Source organism: Gallus gallus, chromosome 23, assembly GCF_016699485.2.
Source record: "Gallus gallus isolate bGalGal1 chromosome 23, bGalGal1.mat.broiler.GRCg7b, whole genome shotgun sequence".
Lineage (NCBI taxonomy): Eukaryota > Metazoa > Chordata > Aves > Galliformes > Phasianidae > Gallus > Gallus gallus.
Window position 1 is genome coordinate 6,135,426 of NC_052554.1, and position 11,095 is coordinate 6,146,520.

General features: G+C 46.9%; 2 protein-coding genes across 5 annotated transcripts; one reads left to right on the top strand and one right to left on the bottom strand.

Annotated features, from left to right (window-relative positions):
* The first annotated feature begins 856 nt into the window (after positions 1-856).
* On the top strand, positions 857-8,128 carry RCAN3 (RCAN family member 3). Of its 3 annotated transcripts, none has more exons than NM_001030907.2 (5): positions 857-999; positions 2,204-2,443; positions 4,521-4,694; positions 5,052-5,223; positions 6,036-8,128. In NM_001030907.2, the coding sequence occupies exons 2-5, from the start codon at positions 2,246-2,248 to the stop codon at positions 6,242-6,244; spliced, it is 753 nt and encodes a 250-aa protein (NP_001026078.1). In that variant the 5' UTR covers positions 857-999; positions 2,204-2,245; the 3' UTR covers positions 6,245-8,128. The 3 variants fall into 3 exon arrangements, with proteins under 3 accessions (NP_001026078.1, XP_024998769.1, XP_024998770.1); XM_025143001.3 differs by having other exon boundaries at positions 2,215-2,443; XM_025143002.3 differs by having other exon boundaries at positions 5,514-7,044.
* On the bottom strand, positions 7,509-10,760 carry LOC124417365. 2 transcript variants are annotated; one of them, XM_046903631.1, is made up of 2 exons: positions 9,579-10,760; positions 7,509-8,656 (listed from the first exon to the last, which is right to left on the bottom strand). In XM_046903631.1, exons 1-2 carry the CDS (start codon positions 9,913-9,915, stop codon positions 8,544-8,546), a joined length of 450 nt encoding a protein of 149 aa, XP_046759587.1. In that variant the 5' UTR covers positions 9,916-10,760; the 3' UTR covers positions 7,509-8,543. The 2 variants fall into 2 exon arrangements, with proteins under 2 accessions (XP_046759587.1, XP_046759588.1); XM_046903632.1 differs by having other exon boundaries at positions 8,276-8,656; positions 9,508-10,760.
* Between the last annotated feature and the right edge of the window lie 335 nt (positions 10,761-11,095).

Sequence of the window (11,095 nt, forward strand, 5' to 3'; positions counted from 1 at the left end):
TCTGGCCTGATAAGTATTCTTGCTCTATCTTTAATCAGCTGTAAAAAATCTTGAAGGAAGACAGTAATTGTTTACAACCATAGGTACTATGTACATTCAGAAAAATGTTTTTTAATTGTGTATTTGTGAATGAAATGCAGATTGCTACAGCTGATGTTTGGGGTTGTGGCACCCCTGAGGCATGCAAATTTACATGCTGGCTTTACAGGACTTTTACAAGTGTTAGCATTCCTTATTTCAGAGAAGAGCTGGAAAATGTGATCCAAGTAGAGCCTGAAGGAGGGCAAGTTTGAGGAGGGGAAGCTGGGATGTGCCAAATCACAACAAGAGCACTCTATGACTGAGGGCATGCAGTCTCTGCACGCCTGCCAGCTCAGCACTGAGGTGAAGAAAGCAGCTTCTCTGGGACAGCACAGACCTCTGATACACAGTGGAAACGATGCACTTGGGAGATGCCATCCTTCAAGTACAGGCTGTTGTGGCTGAGGCAGCTTACAGCTGTTTCCTAGCAATGCCATTTCCTGCGAGGGAAAGATTATGGCCCTTTTCCATGTCCGAACTCCAAGAGAGCATTTAAGCCGCAGAAACGTCTGTATTTATGCCAAAACCAGGACTGCGTGCGGCCTGTTCCGTCCCAGCGATGTTCGTTCTGCAGCCTGGCGCCCCCTTCTCCACAGAACTATCCGCTTTGAAGCCTGAGACCGCCCAACAGAGACCGAACAACCACCCACACCCACCCCTGACGCACTGCCCTGAAGCGCTGCCCCTCGCTCAGCCTCGGGAGGGCGTGGATGCCGCATGCGCATCGTCGCCCCCTCCATCCCGGTCACCACCCCCTCCTCCTTCCCAGCTCCCCGTGGCGATGCGGGATGAGGGGCCGCGCACGCAGGCGCGCTTGCGCCGCTCTTCGCCCGCAGCGATCGCTACGCACGGCGCCGACTGCCGTCCCCCTCTAGGTGCCCCGTCCCGCTACTGTGGGGGTCGAACGTCCATCCTGAGGTGAGCGCTGTGTAGCAGGAGGGCACGGCCGGGCCGGGTGGAGCGGTTCCTTAGCGTTGCGCGCCCCGTCTCCACACGGTTGTGTGTGTGTGTGTGTGTGTGTGTGTGTGTGTGTGTGTGTGAGAGAGAGAGAGAGAGAGAGAGCGAGCGAGCGAGCGAGCGAGCCTGGAACCCGCGGCGCTGCCGCCGCCCGTCGCCATCGCTCCTCGCGATCTGAAGGGCGGTGCGCCCTGGGCTGTGTGGGGCGGCCCAGCTCCGCGGCTCTCAGCAGGGTCTGTGGGCTGTGGGGCTGTGTGTGACGGTGCCGGGACAGGGGCTGCGCTCCACGGACGAGTGAGCGCAGCGCTGCGCTTTCGGCGCGGGGATGGCTGAACGGAGCGATGCTCAGCTGCCATCCCGCTCGGGGTGGCCCTTCTGGCCTTGTTGCTTTCTGCCTCGTCTGTTAACGCCTCTCACAGTATCTTTTCTGTCAGTACTTAACTAATGATGGTAATTAATAAGATAAGATGTGTAACACCAACGTACCATCGTTACTTAATTAACGATGGTACGTTGTTGTCAACGTACCATCGTTACTTAATTAACGATGGGTTGTTGTTACGTATCCTATCCCATCCCAGGGAACCTCTTCCACATTCCAACCGTGCTCAGTTACCATTGTGTAAGCCCTGGGATGGAGTTGGACAAAACTGGTGTTAACCTCGTGGGTTTATAGTTAAAAACGAGACCGTCAGTGAGTTCCTTTGTCAAACGTGTCTGTAAAATGGAAGCAATGTTTTCCATAGTTCAGAGCCCTCTACGGAAACTTCTCAGGTTTGTTTTCCCGCTTGCAATAAATGCTGTGTTGCAAAACATGCAGGACTGTTGCACTTGTTGCTGAGATGTTTAATTAACTTGTATAGAGTTTTCCCTACAAGCTGTGTGCAGGAGATGAAGGGCATAACTGCTTTCACTCCAGTGAGTCAAAAATGTGTGAGCTTCTGTTTTCGTTGTCTAAAGGAACATGATGACTTCTCCAACAAAACTCAAGCATTTATTACTTATTGAAAGAAATGATGGTTTCCCTTGCAGCGGTGGGGATGCTCAGGCTATTACAGTGTTCTTCAGACATCTTGTTTGAGACTTGCCATCATCACACAGGGCAGAAAACACCTCACAGTGCAGTATTTTCTTGCCATAATTGAATGCGTTTTTGTAATGGTAGACCCTTCCCAGGAGCTCTGGAACACAGTGCTGAATTGATTGAATGATGCTCAGAGATACTATGAAGTCCTGGAGCGACAGCCAGTCTGATCTGTACAGCAGCGACCAAGAAGAAGAAGAACAGATGATTTTTGGAGAAAATGAAGATGATTTCGAAGAGATGATGGATTTAAGCGACTTGCCTACCTCACTGTTTGCTTGCAGTGTGCATGAAGCAGTGTTTGAGGTACAGGAGGAAAAGGTAAGGTGAAGCGAGCTGTATCTGGGTTCGGCATTGCAAATATAGAGGCAGAGGGAGATGTTTTGTCCGGTACTGCTGTGTATTGTGCTGAGGGGAAGGAAATGAGCCACCCAAATTATTGACCAGTGAACTCAGATCAAGAATGAGTAGATTTCCCAAGAGGAGATAGTAATGCTATGTTCAGGCATTTGAAATTGCTAATAATGGTGACAGGGCTTCTCCTACAAAAAGGCTCTTCTGATTTTTCTTTTCCTGCAGAGTACCAAATTTAAAGGAGGATTTAAGTATAATCTGAAGGCAAATGTCTGTGTTTTACTTCAAGGCAAGGATCTGTTAAAGACTATAGTAAATTCTCAGAATGCATGTTCTGTGTTGAACTAAAATAACTTCTTGAAAGTGGCTTAAGACTTTATAATAAACTAAATCTTCCCTGGTCTGCCAATCTTTGTATTCAGTCAGATCTGTGTGTGCCCTTTGCATCTGAGAGCATCAGAAATGATTATCTGTAGCGCGTGAGTGTTTGGGGAAAAAACTGAAAAGGGCGAGGTGGCACCTCTCTTCCTGCATACACCTGTAGATCATGGATGACTAAATTATTTCTGATTCTGCATTCTCCGAAGCCTCTTGAGAGTGGCTTACCCTCCCATTGGGTCAGTGGTTGTTACCACCTCTGGAAAAAGGCAGTGAAAGCAGCAGCTGATCAATGAAACATTAAGTCTTGCGCCAGAGTAATTCAGCTCTGCTACAGTGACAGCAGTGCCCCATAATTCATTATCTGGTATAGAAGGTGTGCACTGGGAATGCTGCCTTGCTAAATTACATCGCGTGTCTGCCAAGAATTTGTCACTTCTAGGCACATTTCCTTTTTCTGTGAAGGTATTCCCACAGTCTGTCTGAGCATATCAGGTGTGTTGAGGACAGTGTGTTCTTCTCTAATGATACCAGAGTAATTGGATGCACGATGAAGCCATTGGTGGATGTAACAACTTCTGGTTAATTTCAAACATAATTTGGGAAATAGTGATTGTGCTAGATTGTAGTTCTGTGTTTGTTCGTTACCAAATTTGGTCAAAGTGCAGAAGGAATGGATTTTCTGATTTAATGAAGACCCTGAGATGGTGCAGCTTGCAGAAAAAAATTGCTAAACTAATAATTCTAAAACTAATGTGGGCATCATCTGTAGAGTTTCTTTTGTCCTAATTAAAATGGAAGTCAGTGGCAACCTCATCCTATAAGTATTATTATGGGAGTCAACAGGATTTGTGTAAAGAGATTGGAGTCTTTTGAAACTAAACAAATAAGTATTGCCTTTAGAAAGAGTTCTTAAAAGTTGTTCTTTGCTCACTTGCTCACATAGATCTCTGTGAGTAACTGAATGTTATCAAAGCACAGTAGATAAAATTGAAAATAGGTTGTTTGCATTCTTCTGCTGATCTGAACCTGACTTCTTACAGTGAGTGAGAAAACCTGCATTTAAACTGGGGGAAAGAATCTGCAAATTAGGCTTTTAAAAAGGGACTAGTGAATTAAAACAAGTTGAACCTTTAACAATACAGTTATTAATCGTTGAGGAGATTGAACATAAGATTTCTAATTCAGTAATATTTGTTTATTTTATTTTTCCTTTTTGCAAAAAACAGTATTTGGTAGTAGGTCTTTCTCTCCTAAAGCAATCTCATTAATCCTTTGTTCTGTTTTTTTTTTTTTTTGTTACTTTCCTTAAGCACTCTATGCTTTATTTTATCAGGCATAAAAATGAACTGATTTGCATCGTGTTTTTGGAGATGCTCAGGTGAAAGTCAGGTGCAAGTGTACAGCAAGTGTTGACCTCTGTGCTTTTGGGTAACTGTCACTAGATGGCAGTTTGTAGGAGCTACAGGGGCTTTTACACATCAGTGTACTCCTGGAATTTTAGTAGTGAGATAGAACAGGCAGGGAGAACTATGGAGCATGCATGTTTAGAAGAGCATTAAGGAAATGCACGGGGATTTGGGAGAGGAAAGTGAAAGCAGAATGTGTTTTCCTTGAGTGAAAATGTTCATGTTGTGTTTGGAGAATCTTTGTACTTCGTCTCTAGGAAAGATTTGAAGCACTTTTCACTGTCTACGATAATCAAGTTACATTCCAGTTGTTTAAAAGCTTTAGAAGAGTAAGGATAAACTTCAGTAATCCAGAGGCAGCAGCAAGAGCACGGATAGAACTGCATGAAACTGACTTCAGTGGAAAAAAACTGAAGCTGTATTTTGCACAGGTATTATGGAATGCTAACTTGGTCTGCATGTGTCCCTGTTTCTCCCTTGCTTCGTGTTTGACAATGAGTTTCATTTCTGAGAAGTTCTGAAACAATCATTAACCTCTTGTTCATATACACGAGATATATTATCTACTCATCAACAGCTACATTGTCAACACAGACCAGTTTCTTAACCTGCATTGCTTATCTGAAATGTTGTATCAAGAGAAATGATAAAACTGTGCTATTATTTTTGAATCTAGACTGGATTAAACATTGTTAATACAGAGAACAGCCATATGTTACTGGGGAAGCAGACTAAATAAAAATAAATGTTTATGATTTTATTCTGCATCTCCTGGCCATTGTCTTCAGGTACAGGTGTCTAGTGAAGTAGGAGACAAGTCCTACCTTCTTCCTCCACAACCTGTTAAACAGTTCCTGATATCACCACCTGCATCTCCCCCAGTTGGATGGAAACAGAGTGAAGATGCAACTCCACTGATAAACTATGACCTCCTTTGTGCTGTCTCCAAGTTGGGACCAGGTGGGATATTTACCTGCTTTTGTTGTGTTATCTAACTTCAGAAGTACTTATCCAGGACATTATCTACTTTTCTGTGCAAAAGTGAGAAGAACCAAATCTCTCTTATGTGAGGTTACTTACTTGAATTAAGTGAGCTCTCATTGTTTACTTCATTGTGTAACTGACTGAATTTATAACACAGAACTGGACTGGGTGGCACTGTCTCTGTGTCACCCTTTTACTGAATTTTGCTATAGTTTTAGTATTGACCAACAAACAAGAAGAGGAATGAGATGTTCAATCTCTTGCAGGTTGGCGGCTTCAGTTGTTAAGGATGCTAATATGGACTCTATGTCACATCATCAAAATTTTTCATGGGTCTTACTCAGAACAGTGCTGTTTATTTTCCCTGAAAGGAAGGCTTATCATTCACACACAGAACCTGATGTGCTTTGCTGTGTAATCTGTTGAATTGGCTTCAGTGCTTATGAGGAGGAAGCTGTCTGCAGGCCTAACAGGAGAGAAATGTTCTGATAAGTGGTGGTGTAGAGAAGAGAGCTACTTTCCTTGTCCTCTCGGAAGGCCACTGCTGGGTACAGTAACAACATAACTTCATAGGAAATTAGGAACATTAAATATTTTCAAATGCATGTATGGTTTTCCATTTAGAAATGTCCTATAAATGCGTAGCATAAAAGATGTCACTTAAAAATTTGTGTGCTGCTTGTCTTTTGGTTGTGTTACTGCAGCTATTAAGGAGTTTTTGCGATGAAGTGGCTTAATGCTGTTCCTTGGGGATGTTCTTAGCATGGTCTTTGTTTGCTGCTCCTCAGGGGAGAAGTATGAGCTTCATGCAGGGACAGAATCAACTCCTAGTGTTGTCGTCCATGTCTGTGAAAGTGAGACAGAAGAGGAAGAAGAAATAAAAAATCCTAAACAGAAGATCATGCAGACAAGGCGTCCGGAGCCACCTGCAACAATACTGAATGAATCTAAAGCATTTGATTGTACATTGGAGGTAGGGGGTACTATACACTGTTAAACTGTGTGTTGCTCATGATGCTATCAAAAACCAGACACTTAATGAGTACGCACGTTGATGCCTGTTGTCCTGCTATACATTATATATAGCAACAACAGATTTTACTTGTAGTTGTCTCTCATGTTCGAGATTTTGGATGCCAATGCTCTACAAAGCACTTTAATTCTGAGGACTAGTCTCTCAAGTGTAGCAAATCCACCTGACCTGCAATAGTGAAAAATAGGAAGTTTAGTTTTATTGAAATATTACTCTTTATACTGTAAAGTGTGGTGTACCAAGTGCTAAAATAATATTTTTCTGTCACTACTGGATTTGAAGAAGTTATTTGTATAGTAGTTATAAACTGATCCCTGCTGGTACAGAAGCTTCCAGTTATTTAAGTGGAAGTGAAACATAGATCTTCATGCTAAAATTCCTTCCCAGTTAGTAGTCTTCTGAGCTGAAGGTTAGTACTTGGCTTTTCTGAGATATGTTTTTAATTTGACATGAGGCACAAATATATATATGGAACTAAATTCAAGTAGTTCTGCTGACTACACAAAAGAGTACAGGTGGAAGAACCACAGACCACTACAGGGCAGACCCTGAACGTGTCTGCAGTGCTGCTGCTGCTGTTTGATGGTATACTGATGGCTGCAGCAGTTTGCACTGACATCTGCTTAAGAGTGTATTATAATATGCAGAGCGAAATAGGGATTTGGCTACTGAATGTGTTCTCTTATCCTCTTTGGAAATACGATGTTTGTCCCTCTCCAGTCCTAGAGATGGCCTCCATTTATAAATAAATCAAAGTGACTGTATGACTGAATGGTATGAGGAGGTAAAACACCTAGGGTAGACTTCTGACCTGCGGTCCTAAATCCTGGTCTGTTGTTTTTATTTTCTTGAAGATGGTCAATTGCCTGGCTTAGCCAGCTGTTATGCAGTTTGAGCCCTTCTTTGCTGTTTTTCATTGAGACTTTTTCCTGTGCAGCATCCTCTCTGTCTGATAGAGCATCTGCTGCTTTAGAGACAAGGATGCATTTTTTAAAATACAGATCTTTAATTCTGTAAACTCATGGTAAGCATTTCAATAGGAGGAAAATATGCCTCATTGTGTGATGCGTGCTACTGCACTTTTATGCTACTTTATAACCAACCTTTTTTAGTCTACACAGATTCTTCATTTTTCTATTACAAAGAAAACCAAAACAAACAAAAAAACTGAAAAAGCCAGGCTGCTTATATGCATATATAGAAATCATTCAGAAATTTGACTTTTTCAAATCATTTTAGTGTATTTTAATTCTATGTGAAATGCTCATTGAACTTTCCAAAGTGTTTTCACTTGGTTGACATCAGAAGTAGTAGTGGTTGTGAATCTGCACGGGCACAGTAGTTTTCAGGAATATATTGTGCTAGTTACGATCCCTTCCTGCCACTGGCTTGCAGTTGCAAAGTGGGATCCTGCAGGCAGGTCCTTGTTCCAGAGCCAGGAGTGTCTATGAGAACGGCAGGAAAAAGGATTTTGTTCATCTCACCTGCAAAGGTACTGATATTTATGTATTTCTTCAGATATTCAAATCACTTTGTCTGACTTCTGTCTCGCTGTTCTGCAGTACAAAGAAATGAGAGTTGTATTGTCCATGGGACTTGTGTGTTTTAAAATGCCAGAAGTCCATCTTGGATTCTCTGGTGTTTATATTTTGCCAGTTGTTTGATTTCTAACCCACTGTAACAGTTTGTGTAAGTAGGGATTCAGTGAAAACTTTCCAAAACCATTATTATAAAGGCAAATGGAACGAGTGATGTTGTCAATGTACACTGTGTAAAGTGTACAGCACCTTGCATTCCAACATCATTCCTTGTGTAAAGAGGCTTACAATAAAAACAATATTGTCGAAATTTGTCGAATATGTGTCGAAATTTTCCTTGGTTTTCTTCATCGTCTCCCTTTCTCCCCCCCACTTCTTCTTCTGTGTTTTTTTTCCTCTGTCACCAAAGGAAAAAGAGAATCGTGCCGCGTTCTCAGGCGATCCGGTCAATGCAGTCGGGGAAGTTCCGCGGTCTCTGGTGCCGCCGCGCGGCCAGTCGGCGGAACTGCGTCGAGGTGGTTTCCGCCGTCTCTAATGCCCTCGTGTGGCCAATCGGTGGAATTGCGGCCGTGTTTGTTTGGTGCCGGGGGCATCAGGACACATGCGCGCAGACACGCAGAAGTAGTTTATGTAGTTTCTGGTCGCTCTGCGCCGTCAACCCACCGATCTTTAGTCTACTTAGCCCTGCAGTTAATGGTGCACATGAGCCGTGAAGCTTATAAATATCATCCGTTTCTACGAAGCCCTGAGGTGCGTGCAGACAGTCCATTCTTGGACCTCCGGCTCAGAGATACATTTCTCTCTTCCAATCCTGAGTGCTGCATTAGTAGATGTGTACCTGAAAACGCACATGCGAAATGATGCGTACGCACTGCCACATGCACAAGGAAGACACGAAACACGCGCATGCGCAGTGCCGACACGGGGGCGAGCACATGCACACTGCCGACGGGAAGGCATTCTGTCTCCGGGCTCGCGCATGCGTACTGCCGTCTCGCGGCTTGCGCATGCGTACTGCTGTTTCTAACACAGCGCATGCATACTGTAGTCTCTAAAGTCGCGCATGCGTACTGATGTCTCAAATCTCGCGCATGCGTAGTGTTGTCTCATAACACGCTCATGCGTACTGTTGTCTCCCGAATCGCGTAGGCGTACTGCCGTCTCAACGCCCCGGCATGCGTAATGCCGTCTCGAGGCTTGCGCATGCGTACTGCCTTCTCATAGCTCGCACACGGGTACCGCCGTCTCGAAGACGGCGCGTGCGTACTGCAGTCTCCAGACTACCCCATGCGTACTGCTATCTGGCATTCCGCGCAGGCGTAATGCGATCTCAGGGCTCGCGCATGCGTACTGCTAGCTCAGGGTCCGCGCATGCGTACTACAATCTGGCATCGTGCGCATGCGTACTAAACTCTCGGGAACGCACATGCGCACTAAAGCCCCTAAGCCCGCGCATGCGTACTGTTGTCGCCGGGCTGGCGCATGCGTATTGCACTCTCGAAGTTTGCGCATGCGTACTGCCGTCTCTAACAGAGCACAGGCGTATCGCCGTCCGGAAGCTCGCGCATGCGTACTACTGTCTCGCGGCTCGCGCAAGCGTACGGCCGTCTCGTGGCTCGCGCATGCGTACTGCCTGCCCAAACGGCGCGCATGCGTACTGCCGTCTCAAAACTCGCGCATGCGTACTACCGTCTCTAAGACCGCGCATGCGTACTGCTGTCTAGTGGCTTGCGCATGTGTATTGTCGTCTCGAAACTCACGCATGCGTACTGCCGTCTCGATGCTCGCGCGTGCGTACTGCAGTCTGGCGGCTCGCGCATGCGCACTGCTATCTCGATGCTCGCGCATGCGTACTGCGGTCTGGCGGCTCGCGCATGAGTACTGCCATCTCCATGACTGCGCATGCGTATTAACGTCTCGAACGTTGCGCATGAGTATGATGTCTTTAACCTCGCGCATGCGTACTACAGTCTCGAAGCCCGCGCATGCGTAGTACCGTCTCGAGAATCGCGCATGCGTACTACCGTCTCGAAGACCGCGCATGCGTACTGCCGTCTCGGCCCGCGCATGCGTACTGCGGTCTAGCGGCTTGCGCATGCGTACTGCCGTCTCGAAGCTCGTGCATGCGTACTACTGCCTCGTGGTTCGCGCATGCGTTCTGCCGTCTTTAACCTCGCGCATGCGTACTACCGTTTCGAAGCCCGCGCATGCGTACTGCGATCCACCGGCTTCCGCATGCGTACTGCCGTCTCTAACCTCGCTCATGCGTACTGCCGTGTCGCGGCTCGCGCATGCGTACAACTGTCTCGGAGCCTACGCATGCGTACTGCTGTCTAGCAGCTTGCGCATGCCAACTGCCGTCTCGAAGCCAGCGCATGCGTACCGCCATCTCGACGGGCGCGCATGCGTATTCCCGTGTATAAAGTCGCGCATGTGTAGTGCCGTCTCTAACCTCGCGCATGCGTACGGCCGTCTCGAAGCCCACGCATGCGTACTGTCGACTCGAGGCTTGCACATGCGTTCTACCATCACGCGGACAGCGCATGCGTACTGCCGGCTCTAACACAGCGCATGCGTACTACTGTCCCGATGACCACGTATGCGTATTAACGTCTCTGAACTCGTGCATGCGTACTGCCGCCTATAACCTCCCGCATGCGTACTGCCGTCAGGATGACCGCGCATGCATAATAGCGTCTCTAATCTCGCGCATGCGAACTACCGTCTCACGGCTCGCGAATGCATACTGCCGTCTCTAGCCTCGCGCATGCGTACTGACGTCTCGAAGCCCGCGCATGCGTACTGCCGTCTCGAAACTCGCGCATGCGTACTACCGTCACTAAGACCGCGCATGCGTCCTGCGGTCTAGCGGCTTGCGCATGCGTACTGCCGTCTCGAAGCTCGCGCATGTGTACTGCATTCTCGCAGCTTGCGCGTGCGTACTGCCGTCTTTAACCTCGCGCATGCGTACTGCCGTCTCGATGCTCGCGCATGCGTACTGCAGTCTGGCGGCTCAGCGCATGCGTACTGCTGTCTCGATGCTCGCGCATGCGTACTGCGGTCTGGCGGCTCGCGCATGTGTACTGCCATCTCCATGACTGCGCATGCGTATTAACGTCTCGAAGGTTGCACATGCGTACTGCCGCCTTTAACCTCGCGCATGCGTACTACGGTCTCGAAGCCTGCGCATACGTACTACGGTCTCGCGGCTCGCGCATGCGTAGTGCTGTCTCGAGAATCGCGCATGCGTACTGCCGTCTCGACTCCCGCGCATGCG